Raw genomic sequence first — 16,599 nt, forward strand, 5'->3', positions numbered from 1 at the left:
TTGCCTCAATAATGGTTGCTATCAGGAGACGCCTGCGAAACAGAGGATCCGGCACCAGGCATAACTCCAGACACCACGCTGCTGCCAATCACACCCTGCTGTTGCTGCTGCTGGGGCATCATCTGCCCGGGCTGCGCATAATTCGGGTTGCCGTAGTACGCATACGATTCGTATCCGCCAAACGGACCCCACCCCTGTGCGCCCACCTGCTGCTGCTGGCCCACCTGCTGCTGAACCTGCTGCTGCTGCTGCTGGCCGTTGATTCCAGCCTGCTGCGGCACACCGTACTGCTGCGGAGCCATGCCGTAGGCATACGGGTACGTGTACGCCGGGTTGGCCGCCGCCGCCGCTGCAATAGCACCAAAGGCCGCCTTGGGATCCATCAAACGGTCCTTGCCCCACGAGCACTTGAGCGGCCTGCCATTGATCATTGCCCCGTTAAGCTGCGTAATAGCCATGGCCGCGTTCTCGTGCGTGTCCATTTTGACAAACGCAAACCCACGGTCAGATTGCATCCTAAATTCCACTACGTACCCGTAGCCCTGGAACAGACCCTGCAGCTGATCCTGCGTTGTGTAGTTGGTCAAGTTGCCCACATAGACGGTGCTCTTGTAGTGTGCAGTCTGGTCGCGCACGTCCTCGTACGAGAGCGTACCGGCCACAGAGTGCGGCTGCTGGTGCATGTCCTGCCTGGCCTTGGACGACGCCTTCTGGTTGGCCCAGTTGACCCGGATGGCCCGGCTGCCAAGCCACTCGCCGTTCATCTGCGCAATCGCCATGTCTGCGTCATTGCGGTCGCGGAACGTCACGAAGCCGTAGCCGCGCGACTTGCCCGATGTCATGTCCCACATTACGCGCGCATCGCTCATGCTAGGGTAGTTCTCGAATGCCTTGGAAAGCACTTGGTCGTTGACCTCGGCACTCAGGTCTCCGACGAAAATGTGGCAGTGGGTACTCGTGTCCTCCTGCAGCTGCCCGCCGTTGCTAGTGAATGCCCAGTTCACGCGAATCTCATACTCGTACACACTGCGCCCGTTCATGTTTTGCAGAGCTACTTCGGCATCCTGGTGGCTGCCAAACTCGACAAACCCGTAGTTCAGACCACCGTGCACCTGCTAAAAATGTTTATGAAAAATGAAGGAACAGATGACGTAAATGATCAGTAATTTGAAATTATTCATGCCTTTTTATTTTCGAGCTGGTAAAAGGGTGCGCGTTAATGTCTCCCCCTCTTCCTCCTTTTTCTTTCCAAAAAGAAGGGATAATCGGGAAAGAGAATGCCAGTAATTGCGCATACACACACTGGAGAGACAAAAAAGCAAACACATTATTCTTGCCGCTCAGGAATCATAGAAGACATCGGCTTTCGTACACGACAAAAAAACCACAGTAAACAAAAATATACATATACACTTGCATGCACCAATATATCATTGCATAATAAAACACACGCACGCAAGAAAGGGATAAAAAAGGGAAGGGGGAGCACTTACACGCTTATCGGGGATAATCTTGACTGCGACAACGGGACGCACAGCGGAGAAGACCTCGGCCAGAACCGGCTCCGTAATACGAGGGTCGAGGTTACCCACATAGAGCGACTTGGTTTCGAGGTCCTCAGACTTTTGAGAAGCAGGCGTCGCCCCATACTGCATAGGTCCAACGCTGCCATTGAGAGGAGAATGCTGCTGGGCATTGGGTACATACATACCGTTGGTGGCCTGAGCCGACACTGCTGGTCCTTCCATCATTTGCATTAGTTAACAACAAAAGAAAACAAAAATAATGAGTGAGTGAATGAAAAATCAGAGAGTGAGAGAGTAAAAGTGACAAAATGAATTAAGTAAAACAACAAAAAGTAGTGAAAACTGAAGAGAAAAATGGCAAAAAGTTAATATAGAAAAAAGAAGGAGAGGAAGAGAAATATATGTATTAGAAAAATAATGAAGAGGAAGAGAAAAAAGTAAAACTGAAAAGTAAAAAAGAAATATAAAGAAAAAAGAGAGCGAAAAAATAAAGTACTGTAAAAAAAGAGGATGGGAAAAGAAAAGAAGAGAACTTGGCAAAAACGATGCTTTGTGAATAGGTCACGCACGTTTAATTTTTCAAAGCCGCAATAAAAAAATGAAAAATTTGGCAGTGAGAACGAAAGTGGGGTTGGGAGAGACGAAGCAGCGGAAAAGCCGTGATGATGATGATGAGCTCAACCAACCAGCACAAGCAATGTAAAATAAAACTAATGCTTTTTTCCCTTTGACTTTTTGACCTTTTTAAGGACTGGCATTAGCTGCGACGAAGCAGCGCCAAAACTTGCACCTACAAGCAAAAAAATCAAAATAGTATAAAATCCAGCCAAGATTACGCCTGATGTCTGTGCTTAGTGTAGTTGCAAGATGCCTTCAGTAAAAAAGAAAATTTGGATTTTCCAAGAAACCAACCTTTAACTCTGCGCTGTCAACAGTCCCAAGCGGCACTGTCCTTTTGGTGCCTGCATCCTCTGCTTCCTTGGGCCCATCGAGATCAGCCCTTTCCAACCGAGGCACCCACATATTCTACAGAGCAAGAAAAGAGCAAATGTCATTGCTATTTTCTTTCCACAATAAAAAACGGTACAAATATACACACCCTTTTTTTCTAGTTTGCACTGGGCATAAAGAATGCAGCATTGAGTACCTTCTCAAGTGACGGCACGCCATTGTTTTGACGCCAGAAACATACTTGAAACGTTGCGTCTACACTTTGGGCAGTAACACCATAGCAGTAAGTACAGCGATGTGCCACAATTATTTTTTTTGCGCTTGCATATCCTGATGCTACTGCATTGCTAAATAAAAATCGTTTTATCCAATTACCTTTTGGCAGCTCTGCCGCTGGCTCCAACATACTCATTCGAATCAGTGCAGCTCTGAGATCAAAACCGTGCTTGCTCTCGTAGCTCCCGCTGATTGTCGTCAGCTCCAGCACAAACGACTCGATCGATTCCCCTTGCCCATCAATAATATCGACCATCACGTCGCCAACAGCATTGCTCTACATTACACACGCAATGGTCGCAATGGTCGCAATGGTCGCAATGGTCGCAATGGTCGCAATGGTCGCAATTGCCACACTGCCACACTGCCACACTGCCACACTGCCACATACTTTTTTGTTTAGTATCTTGTTCTGACCAAGCGGGAACAACCATTTAAATGTTTAATTTTGGTAATAGCTACAAATATGTTGGGCTAGTAAACTTGCCTGAGCCAACTCCGCCTTGACCGCAGCAATGGCGTTGATGATGTACTGGTTGAGCCCCGGGTGACGGCTGGCCTTGACCGGAATGCCGTATGCAAACTGGTCCTCAAACAGGGTCTTCTATGCACTTTGAGAAAGCGTTTTTTTCTTAGTGTTTTTTTAGTTGTCACAACAGAAGCAACCAATCAATGAAGGGATACATTGGCGAACACACTCAGCATTACACTTACTGGATATACCTTGCGACTGAACAGAATCGAATGGATGTACACTTCGACTAAATACAAAATATAAACGCACACACTCGCTAGTTTAGCATACACACGTGTGTATCTTGCAATGCTTCTCGTTATACAACGACTAAACAATGCCTCGCTGTACTTACGAAAGCCGCAGATCGCTTCCACCTTGCTGATGTCAGTACCCTTGCCGACTGCCAATACAGAGCTTGCGAATGCCATATTCAACAACTGGGGTTCACTTTTATTTGCTAGTGCTAAGTTGATACGTAATGTATTTGCAGGATAGTAAAAGTGTACTATATAAAAGAGAGGGGGAATACAAATAAGGTTGATTTTTTTGGCAAGAAAAAGAGATCGATTCCAGGGTCGATTTTGGAGAAGAAAAGCCCAGTTATTCCTTAACATGGATAGTGGTGAGCTTTAGCATCTTGTGGGAGCCAAACGCGGCATTAAAAGCGGCCATCTCAGCAATTTCTCCTTTTAAAAAATAGTCTTGCCATTTGCCACTCCAACATCCGCGAGCAGGCAGGCAGGCAGGCAGGCAGGCAGGCAGGCAGGCAGGCAGATAAGATCGCACAAAGTACCAAGATCTACTCATTATCCGGGGCAACGGGCTTTGTCGGACGAAGGAACCGGCCGCGATGGTTGAAGATCTGGAAGGACGGTCTGGAATAAATGCCGTCAATCGAGTACCGCTTCATCTCGGCCTCGTAGCTGATAGGCTTGAACTCGCCGACACCAAACACCAGGGCGACGGCCATAACGGCCAGAGTTCCCAGGCATTCAAGCACAATTTCAATTGGCAATGAGAGGTCCTGCCGGCCGATGGATTTGCTGTACAAAAGAAACTCGCGCGCAGAGTAGCCCGAATGCAACATGCATAGAAAGGCAAGTACTGCGATTGCCTTAGCCACGGACTTTACGCCGCTGTTGCTGCTGGTGCTGGTGCTGGACATTCTGGATAGTACAGAATAATGGCTGTGTGGGTTTTATAAATGTGCTGGAGAGAAGGAAAAAAAGGAAAACAACAGAGACGATGAAGCAAATCCAGGAGAAAAATATTAATAATTACAATTTTATTTTTACAGCAGAAGAAAGGAGCTGAATGCAATTAATGTCTCAAGCCGAGATTGAGTAGAATAATTTCCAGGCACTGGTAAAAGCGAAGCGCATGCCAATGTCACGCTGGCAGATGAACTAAGGCGTGTCGTCTTCCCCTTTTTTTCGCGCTCCGTGCTTTTATTTCAGCATCACTTTCACACTCAATAATTTTTTGTTTCCACATACCCTTCTGTTCAAATAGAAACAATTTTTTTTACACACTTGCTTTCTCCATTTCCTCACACACTTGTCAATTCAACGCCAGCTCATCTTATTTCGCATACTGCGGCACAGCACACACCACCTTTTATTTTAAACGCGCGCTGAATAAAAAAAGACAGCATGGATATTCTCGGCACACATAGGTCAAGCGGTGGGCAGTCGGCCGTATCCAAGCGCAGAGAACTGGCACAGCTGGCCAGCTTTTTTCTCAAGCAGCATTCCGCATATGACATGATTCCTGTCAGCTTCCGCCTTATAGTGCTCGATACCAAGCTGTTGGTGACAAAGGCGCTGTCGACGCTAGTTCAAAATGGTAAAGCAAAAACCCAAAGAACGGGAATAATAGGGCGATGTTTTGTCCTCGAGGCCCCATTGAAGATACTCAATGTTAATCGGTACATCTGCTCACATGCCTCTTGTTCTTGCTCTTGGTCTGCACGTGTATTCACATAGGTGTCGAGTCTGCGCCAATGTACGATTCTACGCAGTCGTGCTACTCAGGGATGCTGACCACGACGGACCTGGTGAACATGATACAGTACTACTACTCGAACTTTTCGTATTCCGAGGCCATCGATGATCTGGGCCAAGTGCAGCTGGACAACTTTAAGGACCTGCTCCTGCGATTCAAGTCGCGGCAAACCAACACATTGTGCGCAAACCCACTGGACACACTCTACGAGGTTTCCCGGCGCCTCCTGGCCACCGACTACTCGGCACTCGCCCTAGTCGACGAGGACACAGACACTGGCGGCGACGTCATTGTCTCAATGCTTTCAATCTATCGCATCCTCAACTTCATGGCCGTCAACATTGACGACAAGAAGAAGCTCAAGCAGCACACCCTATTTGACCTGGATATCGGCACCTACGGCGATCTAATCACTGCCACTATGGACGTCTCGGTTATAGATATTATCCGGATGTTTGTCGAAAACAACATCTCTGTCGTGCCCATTCTGGACGACAACGGTGTGGTGCTCAATGTGTTTGCCGAGTCGGATATCATTTTGCTTGCACGCGAGGGTCTGCTGGACGAGCTTAATATTTCCGTGTCCGAAGCCCTGGCGCTTAGGCCGGACGACTACCCCGGCGTGCACACGTGCACGCAGAGCGACACGCTGCACTCAGTGCTCGATATCATTCGCAAGATGCATGTGCAGCGCTTGATTGTTGTTGATGAAGACATCAAACCAGTCGGTGTTGTCGCTTTGAGCGATGTATTGCGCGCGCTTATTATCTAGATGCCTATTTTTTTAGTATATGTTGCTGGTTTAATATTTCCCTTATAATTCTTTTATGACATTTGTGGCTCCCACAAATACAAATATTTAGCCTTGCATATTATCAGAAAACAAATGATCTGATTCGCTGATTTAATCCACAAGACCCGTTTTTTTGCACGCCAGCGCTTATCTCGTCCTGATGGTGGAGGGGGCGGGGTTTTTTTGGCGTTTCCTCATCGCCAATATCTCCCACTGCTGGACAAAAAAATCCGGGAGCGCACAATACAAAAAATAAAGTCGCGGTATCGTAATTTCACTTTTCTGCTAATTGTTCTTCAATCCCAAGAGGTCAAATTTGTATTTCGTTTTCTTATTTTCTTTTTTGGACGCAAAATCTCTACTCTACATTTATTTTTTTACACACTTTACAGGCTATTTTCCCCAACCCAAAATGAGTATCTTTGACCTTATCAACCCTTTCAACTACATTAGCCCGATTCACGCCGAGGCGGAGGTAGAGACTGCTGTCATTGAGGCCAGCAAGGCCGCAGAGGAGCCCGTCGAGGTCGTTGAGGAGGAGATTGAGGAGGTTGAGGTTGAGGAAGAGGAGGAAGAGGAAGAGGCTGAGGATCAGGCCCCCGCCATCAAGGAGGGTAGGTGTCAGCCAAACAAACAGTGATGAGGAAGAGGCCACAGCCTGCTTCAAGCCGACAAATTGAATTCACACAATTCCCATGCGGATCCGCCAGAGGCAATAACATGGCAATAACATGTAACTAACTATAAACCCACCATTTTTGCTACACTTATTTTCTAATAGCTTGCGGTGAGACCATTGCGTGCAAGTCGCTGAAGCACCATCTGGAGGAGTGCGCCGCGCGGGTTGAGGAGGGCTCGTCGGAGAGCTGTGCCGAGGAGCTGCTCCACTTCTTGCACTGTGTCGACCAATGCGTAAGTATACTTTGCAAAAGCGTTTGTGCGGTGTTTTTAATGCAAATGCAAATACGTATATGTGGCGGGGTGTGCGTTTTGATGTGTACTTGCTTGACATTAAATTATATGTGTGTCTGTTTGTATTTTAATCGCTGTAGGCTGTCCCTAAGATCTTTGCGACGCTCAAGTAAGATGTCTTTTCTATTTTCCGACCGGCCAGCCAGCCAGCCAGTCAGTTGGTTGGCCAGCCGGCCGAGACGTTCCTTCTTACATTATATCCTTTGCTTTTTTATACAACTCTCGTCCAAATAAACACAAAATTATATCTTACATATTGACAGATCTAGATATCTAAAGACCTTAAGGCCGATTCGTTTATCGGTTTGCTGGAACATCAAAATAACAACAATTTTGTCTAACGGCGAAATGCTTACGAGTAATGATGACGGCAACGATGAACGAAAGCGACTGCTGCTGTTTAGTGTAGGGCCGAGATCACGCCTTGTTTTCTGGGAAGTGAGGGCCTGGATGAATGCGTAGAATACATTGTCTTAATATGATCACAAACATGACGAAACACAGTGCTTGGCAGAATCTCTCTTTCCTTTTTATTCTTTTCTTTTGTCGTCTACTTTTTATTTGTAATATTTTCTTCATTTCTCCCGCGCTTCCGTTATAGATTTGCGTTTAATTTTCTTTCTACACCTTTATCAAATGCAATTGGCCGGTGCTAGAAAGCTACTGGTCGGGCCGCACGGCAAGGCTGCGCCAGCGTGGACGCGCGCTTATAGTTTGGGGAGCACATTGGCAAACACAACAGGAAAACAAGCGACGAGCACCACGCCCTTCACATGCTTGCGCCGCAGCCTGCTGCTGAAAAAAATACATACCTCACCGCTGCTCAGAGCCCAAACCCGCGAGTACGGCCCACTTTCAAGACGACACATCGCCCTGGGCTCCACACTCACTGGTGCAGCGCGGCCGCCGCTCAATGAGCTCGCCGGGCGGCGATTTCTCGCAGCACTGACAATGCGGCACTACGTTCCTAGCCGGCCGTTCCGGAAGCTGTTCAGCGGCAAAGTGCTTCTTGCTCTGCTCAGCGGCATCACCCATATTTTGCGCGCCAGCCTGCGTCTGCCCGTTATGCTGCTCACTTCGACCATTGCGTCGCTGGCGTACGTTGAGTACAAGCTGAGTCAGATGCATGCCCCTGGGTGGATTACAGGGAGCCTGGAGAGCGCGCGCGGGTGGCTCGAGGGCATACGCGAATCAGCGTGGCTGCGCGCACTCAGCAGCGATGATCGCGAGGAGGAGGACAGCTCGGCTGTTGACAAGGCCATGGGAATGCGTGACAGCTGGGGAGGCGGCGGGTCTGGCGGCAGCGGCGGCAGCGATCCGGCTTCTGGAGGAAACCCCCAACCGCCGCCGCCAAAGGGTGACTACTACACCAGCCCCGAGCCCGAATCTTTGCGTGACGACGTGCCCGAGCCGGTGTCGCGGCCGAGAAACAGGGCCAAAACGAGCCGGCGCGACGACAGCTCGGAGAATGCGCTGATGGAGCTAACAAAGAAGCTCCTCGAGATCCAGACGATACTAAAGACCGTGCAGCAGAGCGACGACGACGGCAGAAACGGCAGCAGCAGTGCGCTGCAGCTGCCCAGCATTGTCGTTGTGGGGTCGCAGAGCTCGGGAAAGAGCTCCGTTCTCGAGGCCATCGTTGGCCAGGAGTTTTTGCCCAAGGGTAACAACATGGTCACGCGGCGGCCGATTGAGCTGACGCTGATCAACACGCCGGACTCGGATGAGGAGTACGGTGCGTTTCCGCAGCTGGGGATGGACCATGTGGGCGATTTCCGGCAGATCCAGCGCACACTCTACGACCTCAACATGTCCGTGTCCGACGCAGAGTGCGTGTCGGACAAGCCCATCGAGCTGCGCATATACTCGCCGCACGTGCCGGACCTGCGGCTGGTCGATCTGCCCGGATACATCCAGGTGGTCAACCGCAAGCAGCCGCCGGAGCTGCGCCAGAAGATCCGCGATCTATGCGAGGGGTACCTCAAGCAGCCCAACATTATTTTGGCTGTGTGCGCTGCCGACGTCGATCTGGCCAACTCTGAGGCGCTCAAGGCCAGCCGCCGTAACGACCCGCTGGGCATGCGCACCATCGGCGTCATCACCAAGATTGACACCACCGCTCCCGCCGCCGCCACGAGCATTCTGACACAGAACGACTACCCGCTGCACCTTGGCTACATTGGCGTCGTCTGCAGACCCGTCAGAGAGACGCCCGGCCGCGACGTCATGCTCTCCGAGGCGCAGTACTTTGGCCGCCACCCCGAGTTCCGCCAGCCCGGGCTGCAGGTCGGCGTCGGGACTCTGCGCCGCAAGCTTGTCCGCGTCCTAGAGGACAGCATGCGCCGCAGCCTGTCTAACCTTACAGACGCCGTGCGCAGCGAGCTCGAGGAGACCAAGTACCAGATCAAGGTGCACTACAACGACGAGCGCGTCAGCCCCGAATCGTACATGGCCGAGAGCCTCGATGCGCTGAAGCAGCGGTTCAAGACGTTTCAGACTCAGTTTGGCAAGCCACAGCTGCGCACCGAGGTGCAGCATTGGCTCGAGAGCCGTGTCATGGATGTCTGCGCCGAGCTGTACTGGAGTGACCCGGCCGTCGTTGCGCTCAGCACCCGAGTGACCCGCTCGCGCGCTGCCGGCTGGTGGGCCGACATTCGTACACGCGCCGCACAGGCTGCGCAGGCCGCCACTGGCGTCATTTCGGAGCTTTTGGCGGCCGATACGGCCAAGGACCAGCGCGGCCCGCGGCTAGGCGGCAAATCAACTAGCATCGGCGGAGAGTCGGCCGGGGGCTCGCGCGGCGGCACGTCCGGGCACCAGGGTGCGACTCCTGTGGCGCGTGAGTGGAGCGATGTCGACGATGCATACTGGGACCACCAGCTGGACCGCGCCGCAGCACTACTGACCAAAAGCGGCGTCGGCAGGTGGACCACGCAGCTGGTCGTCGATCTGTTAATGGACAACGTAACATCGATGGTCGACGCCGAGCCCTTCATACACCACCCGGATACGCGCACCGCCGTGCTGAACTTTAGCCACGCCATCTTGCGTAGCAAGTACCACTCGACAGTTGATCAGGTGGAGAACACCATCAAGCCCTTTAAGTACGAGGTCGAGGTTGAGCCTCACGAATGGAAGAAGGCGCAGAAGAGGTCCGGCACCTTGGTCGATAACGAAATTCGCCTTTGCCGCCAGGCGCTGGTTAAGCTCCGCACGAACGTGCCGCGCAAACAGCTGCAGCAGGCGATTCAGCTCGCCAGGGCCGCCGAGAAGCGCGGCATTGACCCCGTTTCCATCCACGCAGAGCTCATCAGGCGCAATGGCGAGCAGGCCGCCGAGACCGAGGGAACGGGAAATGCCGAGCATGAGGGCGCTGCGTTGGAACCCCAGACCACCCCTGATGAGCTCAGCTACGCACAGCACAGCCCGCGCATGCTCCGCCGCGCGCAACAGGTGCTGATGATCCAGGACCGGCTAAACATCCTCCACATGCGTCGCAAGGCCCTTGCCAGCACGTCCTGCGCATCGCCCGATAACAAGCGTCTGTGCCCCGAGATCTTCCTCGATGTGGTGGCCGAAAAGCTGTCCTACAACGCCGTGCTGTTCATCAACTACGAGCTGCTGCAGGACTTTTTCTTTCAGTTCCCCCGCGAGCTTGACTCCAACTTGTACTACGGAAAGACGCTGCAGCAGACGAGGGAGTTTGCCAGCCAGAATCCGCGGGTCGGGAAACAGCTGCAGTTGCTTGAGCGCCGCCAGAAGCTCGAGGTTGTGATGACCAGGCTGCAGGAGCTGATGCGGCAGCAGGCGCAGCAGGCGTCGTCGGAGCCGTACGGGCGCCAGGGCAGCGGCGTAAGGGCCGGTTTACCCGAGCAGTCGTCGTACCGTCGGACGTTCCCTGGTCTCTGAAAAACAAAAAGTTCACATAAGGAAATATAGCTTAATCAAACAGTCTGTTTTAATCCAAAAATCAAGAAATCAAATTGAAGTGATGCTTGAAAAATTTTTCAGATATAATTTTTTTCTTCCTCTCCTTCGAATTGGGGAATGTGCGCCAAAAAATGAATACGATTGGATCGTCGCTATCAAAACACAGAACCACTCTGGCCAATAGTGTCAGTTATTTTTGAATTTTGAGCTTTTTTTTGCAGCATTCAGCTCAACAAAAATAAATAAATTCGTGGATGACACAGATGTAATACAAAAAAATAAAAGGATGTTTTTTTTCGGCTGGCGTCGCTTTTCTTCTTTTTTTTGTTGCTTGCTTTTGTCAAACTATACACACTTCTCACTTTATAGTACATAGACCCCTCAATTCCTAGACAATGTTCCTTTTCAACGATATCCTTACTGGTAAATATCACACACACACGCACACTACTAACGGGGTTCCATATACCTGTGTGAAATTCCAGGCTAAAACGGCTAATCTAAAATCCATACATTTTTATTTTCACGCATTCTTTGCTGTCTGGGTGCTGAATTGTAGGCGATGAGCTTTTCTCGGATGGCTTTGACGTTACTTTGAAGGACGGAATCTACGAGGTCGATTGCAAAATGATCACTGTCGGCGGCGACAACGATATTGACATTGGTGCCAACGCTTCTGCTGAGGAGCCGGCCGAGGATGCCCTTGATAGCACTAGCGAGACCGTCAACAACGTTGTATACTCGTTCCGTCTGGTCCCCAGCTCCTTCGACAAGAAGTCTTACATGACCTATATCAAGGGCTACATGAAGTCTCTTGAGAAGCTTATGAAGGAGGACGAGGCGAAGACTGATGATGATATCACTGCCTTCAAGGCCAACGCCGCTAAGTTCGTCAAGAAGGTCCTCGGCGACATCAAGAACTACGAGTTCTACACCGGTGAGAGCATGAACCCCGAAGGTATGGTCGCTCTGCTCAACTACCGCGAGGACGGTGTTACCCCGTACTTCTCGTTCTTTGCTGACGGTGTCAAGCCCCAGAAGCTCTAAATATTGGCTTTTTTCCACAATGAGTACTTTTATTCGGTTTTCAATCAATATTTACCCAAATTATTTGCCCTCCAACTACAACGACTACTACACGTGACAAGTATTGAAAGAGATGAAGGCTGCATAACTGTCTTTCGTTCATTTCAAACTTTAAGGCTGCAGCTGCCAACTGCCTTTTTTGTCTCTAAGTTTAGATTATTTTTTATTCCATTTTTGGCTAATTTCGCTGTTCGGGCCGTTAGTTCTCGCACCTGCGCAAATGGCAAAGCGCAGCTACTACGACATCGACGACATCCTTGCGGGCCAAGAGCGCGTGCCCTGCTTCCTCCGCACAGACCTCGACGGACTGGGGTCCGCAGGCAGTGGAGGCGGGTCTAGCAAAGTGCACCGCAATACACGCTGGACGCTCCCCTACTGGATGGCCGACCGGCTGAACGAGGAGGACTACCTGGATATGGAAGTTTCACCCATCTTTGCCAAGCGCGCAAACCGCATGTACGCGGCATCACCCGAGAGCATGCAGCTGCGGGCCATCTGCCAGCACTACTACCAGTTTGGGTTGCAGCTCGGAGAAATGGTTCCTGAGATCCCTCATGTGCTGCACAATATGTATATGACGCGGATACGCAAGGTCGCTCGGATTTCTCAACAGGGTCATAATGTGGAGGCGCTGGACTTTGTGCAGTCTTTGGATAAGACGGAGGCCAGGATGCTCAGGCTGTGCCAGCAGGCCCAGGGCGCCATTATTGCTTGGCAGCAAAACCGCGCGTATGCCCTGAAAAGAGCAGCTGTGATCCACGACTGACAGGGAGGAAAAAATATGAGAAAAATATTCTTCAAAATCTGCATTGATCGAAATTGATCGATCCCACTCCAAGCTACAGGCAGGCTCTCCTACCTCCTTTATATTATTCTCGTTTATTTTTTATATTACTTTTTTTCACCACATAATATTCTACCACTATTATTATCACATAATCCTACAGCTAGAAAAATGTCCTTCAGAGTGGCTGAGTTCTACAGCGGCATTGGCGGCATGCACTTTGCGCTCAAAAAGGCCAACATCGACAGCCAAGTGGTGCGGGCCTTCGACATCAACACGGTAGCCAACGACGTCTACAAGCACAACTTCTCAAACATTCCCGTCATGCAGCGGAGCATCGAAGCGCTGCCCATGACAATGTTTGAAGCGCTGCGCGCCGACCTCTGGACTATGTCCCCGCCCTGCCAGCCCTATACCCGCCAGGGACTTCAGCGCGGATCCGAAGACATGCGTGCCAAAAGCTTCCTCTTCATCATTGAACTCCTTGCCAAGCTCCAGAAGAAACCCAAATACCTGCTGGTCGAGAACGTCGCCGGGTTTGAGAAATCAGACACCCGGGCGGTGTTCTTGCGCCAACTTGTTAGGGTCGGATACAGGTTCGAGGAGTATCTACTGAACCCTCTGCAGCTGTGCTATCCGAACTCGCGCACACGGTACTACTTGCTGGCCAAGCTGGACGCCGAGCCGCGCGAATGCTCGGACGACGAGGAGTTCCCGGCGCACTTCAAACACGCGGTTCCTGGTGCCGATCTCATTGCGCCCGCTTCTAATTCCGACGGCCATGTGGATTTCGAAAAGGGTATCTGGCACCATGATGAGGTACGCCAGGTCAAGCAGTTCCTGCAGGAGCTGACAAAAGACGAGGCTGCACCGTACAGGCTGAGCCAGAAGGTGCTGGAGAAGCACGGGTATGTGCACGATGTGGTGACGCCGGAGGACCGCCGCACGTGCTGCTTCACAAAGGGGTACACCCACTATGCGGAGGGCACCGGGTCGATCCTGCAGCTCGAGGGCGTTGTCGGCACGGATGAGATGACGCTGGAGAACACGCGCTACTTTACGCCGCGCGAGGTCGCAAACCTGATGGGATTCCCCGAGGATTTCTCGCTGCCTGCCGGTACCACGATAAAGCAGGGCTACCGCCTGCTGGGAAACAGCCTGAGTGTCAGTGTGGTCTCTGTACTGATGGACTATCTTGTTCGGCGCATGTAGTTAATATAAAGTGTTTTTTTGTTATATCACTTGAATGTCTCTATGAGATCCTGGAATATGGCCTTAGTCTCGGCAACAGACTTGGCGCCGAGACGGCTGCCCTGGCGCGGGCGCACGTCAATGGTACCCGTTTGGAGTTCCTTTTCGCCAACCACCAGAATGTAGCTGTACTGGGCCAACTGCGCCTCCCTGACGGCGCGGTTGAGCGTGTTTCCCGACAGATCAATGTCTACAAAGAACCGGTGGCTATCAACGGACTCTGCGTTCTTGTCGTTGGCCAGCATGTCGCGCACCATCTGCGCATACTCGACGATATTTTCGGCGCCGGCAGCGGTCGACGTGGGGATAACGATGGCCTGGCGCGGATTGATCCAGAACGGCCACCTGCCGCCCCAGTGCTCGATCAAAATAGCTAGCATCCGCTCCATGCTGCCCAGCACCGCCCGGTGGATCATAACCGGTCGATGATGCCGGCCATCGGCACCCGTGTACTTGAGCTCGAACCGCTGCGGCAGCTGGAAATCAAGCTGAATGGTCGCAGTCTGGTGCTTGCGGCCCAGCGCGTCCTGCACGCGCACGTCAATCTTGGGCCCGTAGAACGCGCCATCACCCTCGTTCACCGCCCACGGCAGCCCACTGCCATCCAGCGCTGCTCTGAGCGCCGCCTCCGCCTCGTCCCACTCGGAAACCTCGCCAATGTAGCTCTGCGGCCTGGTCGACAAAACTAGCTCATACGAGGCAAACCCAAACATGCTGTACATCTCGCCAATCAGCCTCAGGCAGCTCTCGATCTCTCCCGATACCTGCGACCGCTCGCAGAAAATATGACCGTCGTCCTGGTGGAACTTGCGCACGCGCGTGAGTCCCGAGAGCGCGCCAGCCACCTCGTTGCGGTGCAGAGGGCTGAAATCCGCATAGCGGATGGGCAGGTCCCTGTAAGAGCGCTGGTCGCTGGCAAAAATGAGGCAGTGGCCGGGGCAGTTCATTGGCTTGAGCAGATACTCGGAGTCGGCGGTGTTCGTGTCATTTTCACGGGGAGCAGAATGAGCGTGATGGTCACAGCAGCCGTCTTTGTGGGTCGGCTGGATCGAGATCCCCACTGCGCTGGGTGTTTCGTTGCCCGAGCTGATGCCAAACATGTCGTCGCGGTACTTCTCCCAGTGACCACTGGTCTCCCACAGCTTGCGGTTGTACATCAGCGGCGTGGTCACCTCGTCAAAGCCATATTTGGCGTACTTTCGCCGGATCTCTGTCAGAATTGTGTTGACCATCCGCACGCCATGGGGAAGGATGAATCCCGAGCCAGGTGCCCATGGGTGCATCATGAACAGCTTCTGTTCCTTGCCAATTGTCCGGTGGTCCCGCTTTGCGGCCTCATCGAGCCTCTTCTGGTGGTCCTTCATCATGTCGTGGCTCGGGAACGAAATGCCATAGACTCGGTTGAGCACGGGGTGTTTCTGCTGCTGCGATTCTCCAGCAAGAGACACAGCGCTCTGACCTTTGCCATCGCTGACGCCATTGCTGAGGTGCCCAACCCAATGTGCCGACGACACGCGGTTGATCATGAAAGACTGGAGCTGCGACGTGTGAACCACATGTGGACCGCGGCACAGATCAATCATGCTGCCGCATTTGTACAGACTAACCCGATCCGCCGATGCCAAGGATCCAGCAGCCTTCTGCTGCTTGTGAGAGTTTACGCGAGCGCGGTCGAGGAAATGCAGCTTGAATGGGTTGTCCAAAAACAGCTCACACGCAAAGTCAAAGTCCACAACCATGCGCTCAAACTCAGTTTTCTTGCTGACAATATCCATGGCCGTCTTCTGCACAGATTCCATATCCGCAGCGCTCAGAAATCTAATGTTGCTCAGGGAACCCGGTGTGCCGCACATCTGCCTGACGCGCTGTCCAAAGGCCGTGTGCCGATCCAGCCGATCCAGCCGATCCACCACCACGCTGCGCTGCTGCTCTGGCGTAAGCAAAAGAAACTCGTAAAAGAACCCTCCCTCGGCCAGCGCCGGGCCGTCGCACAAGAGCAGATCATCGCCGTATATTTGCTCCAAAGCCGCGCCCATGACATGCGCCGACGAGTGCCAGAACACCTCCTGCGACACCGCACTGTTGCTGTCAAACCCGACAAACCGCAAGCTCCTCGCGTCTCTCGGCAAGGGCCGCTGCATATCCCAGGGCGTGCTTTCGTTGATCAGTGCGGCGATGTACTTTTTGGCTGTCTTTTGGGCGTATTTGCGCGCCATGTCAAGGGGCGTGGTCACATTGGCCACGGCCTCGCGGTCTACTCCCAGATCGGATAATGATACTGAGATTGCTTGCGCCTGGTCGCTGGACTCACTTATGATGGGTGATGTGAACTGGCGCTCCTTTTCTTGGTTCCACAGGCGGGTTCGTCTATCCAGAATAACAGTCGATAAGAGCCGTTTAGAGGCTGGCCGCGGCGCTGATCGGGCTGTGAGGCGCGCTGTCAGACCGGTTCGGACTGCCGAGGCGAATTGCAATCGAAGCATGGCTGTGCATTCACCTGCCCGTATTG

At 52.2% G+C, this 16,599-nt stretch overlaps 10 protein-coding genes across 10 annotated transcripts; 6 read left to right on the forward strand and 4 right to left on the reverse strand.

Moving 5' to 3' along the window:
* Positions 1-386: 386 nt before the first annotated feature.
* On the reverse strand, positions 387-1,598 carry BX661DRAFT_136329 (uncharacterized protein; the record flags this gene model as incomplete). The annotated part of the gene is made up of 2 exons (XM_051532671.1): positions 387-1,115; positions 1,494-1,598. Coding segments are annotated over 2 exons (834 nt in total), but the record flags the coding sequence as incomplete, so codon positions are not given.
* Positions 1,599-3,122: 1,524 nt separating this feature from the next.
* Positions 3,123-3,831, reverse strand: BX661DRAFT_175481 (uncharacterized protein). Its single transcript, XM_051534079.1, has 3 exons — positions 3,623-3,831; positions 3,468-3,514; positions 3,123-3,357 (listed from the first exon to the last, which is right to left on the reverse strand). Exons 1-3 carry the CDS (start codon positions 3,696-3,698, stop codon positions 3,196-3,198), a joined length of 285 nt encoding a protein of 94 aa, XP_051395148.1. The 5' UTR covers positions 3,699-3,831; the 3' UTR covers positions 3,123-3,195.
* Positions 3,832-4,069: 238 nt separating this feature from the next.
* On the reverse strand, positions 4,070-4,435 carry BX661DRAFT_195362 (uncharacterized protein; the record flags this gene model as incomplete). Its single annotated transcript, XM_051537934.1, has 1 exon — positions 4,070-4,435. The coding sequence occupies one exon, from the start codon at positions 4,433-4,435 to the stop codon at positions 4,070-4,072; it is 366 nt and encodes a 121-aa protein (XP_051395149.1).
* Positions 4,436-4,688: 253 nt separating this feature from the next.
* Positions 4,689-6,176, forward strand: BX661DRAFT_175483 (uncharacterized protein). The gene is made up of 2 exons (XM_051534080.1): positions 4,689-5,115; positions 5,256-6,176. The coding sequence occupies exons 1-2, from the start codon at positions 4,923-4,925 to the stop codon at positions 6,044-6,046; spliced, it is 984 nt and encodes a 327-aa protein (XP_051395150.1). The 5' UTR covers positions 4,689-4,922; the 3' UTR covers positions 6,047-6,176.
* Positions 6,177-6,185: 9 nt separating this feature from the next.
* BX661DRAFT_175486 (uncharacterized protein) lies at positions 6,186-7,291 on the forward strand. The gene is made up of 3 exons (XM_051534081.1): positions 6,186-6,681; positions 6,849-6,979; positions 7,120-7,291. Exons 1-3 carry the CDS (start codon positions 6,480-6,482, stop codon positions 7,150-7,152), a joined length of 366 nt encoding a protein of 121 aa, XP_051395151.1. The 5' UTR covers positions 6,186-6,479; the 3' UTR covers positions 7,153-7,291.
* A 280-nt stretch (positions 7,292-7,571) lies between these two features.
* Positions 7,572-11,015, forward strand: BX661DRAFT_175487 (uncharacterized protein). Its single transcript, XM_051534082.1, has one exon. It carries the CDS (start codon positions 7,676-7,678, stop codon positions 10,946-10,948), a length of 3,273 nt encoding a protein of 1,090 aa, XP_051395152.1. The 5' UTR covers positions 7,572-7,675; the 3' UTR covers positions 10,949-11,015.
* Positions 11,016-11,279: 264 nt separating this feature from the next.
* Positions 11,280-12,091, forward strand: BX661DRAFT_175488 (translationally controlled tumor protein). The gene is made up of 2 exons (XM_051534083.1): positions 11,280-11,392; positions 11,529-12,091. The coding sequence occupies exons 1-2, from the start codon at positions 11,365-11,367 to the stop codon at positions 12,014-12,016; spliced, it is 516 nt and encodes a 171-aa protein (XP_051395153.1). The 5' UTR covers positions 11,280-11,364; the 3' UTR covers positions 12,017-12,091.
* On the forward strand, positions 12,078-12,925 carry BX661DRAFT_175490 (uncharacterized protein). The gene has a single exon (XM_051534084.1). It carries the CDS (start codon positions 12,276-12,278, stop codon positions 12,819-12,821), a length of 546 nt encoding a protein of 181 aa, XP_051395154.1. The 5' UTR covers positions 12,078-12,275; the 3' UTR covers positions 12,822-12,925.
* Positions 12,926-13,010: 85 nt separating this feature from the next.
* On the forward strand, positions 13,011-14,051 carry BX661DRAFT_167982 (S-adenosyl-L-methionine-dependent methyltransferase; the record flags this gene model as incomplete). Its single annotated transcript, XM_051533381.1, has 1 exon — positions 13,011-14,051. The coding sequence occupies one exon, from the start codon at positions 13,011-13,013 to the stop codon at positions 14,049-14,051; it is 1,041 nt and encodes a 346-aa protein (XP_051395155.1).
* Positions 14,052-14,077: 26 nt separating this feature from the next.
* BX661DRAFT_211425 (uncharacterized protein) lies at positions 14,078-16,573 on the reverse strand (the record flags this gene model as incomplete). Its single annotated transcript, XM_051538725.1, has 4 exons — positions 14,078-15,052; positions 15,152-15,908; positions 16,041-16,377; positions 16,402-16,573. 4 exons carry the CDS (start codon positions 16,571-16,573, stop codon positions 14,078-14,080), a joined length of 2,241 nt encoding a protein of 746 aa, XP_051395156.1.
* Positions 16,574-16,599: the final 26 nt, after the last annotated feature.

This window comes from Kickxella alabastrina (genome assembly GCF_025024165.1).
Source record: "Kickxella alabastrina strain RSA 675 chromosome Unknown BX661scaffold_1, whole genome shotgun sequence".
NCBI lineage: Eukaryota > Fungi > Kickxellomycota > Kickxellomycetes > Kickxellales > Kickxellaceae > Kickxella > Kickxella alabastrina.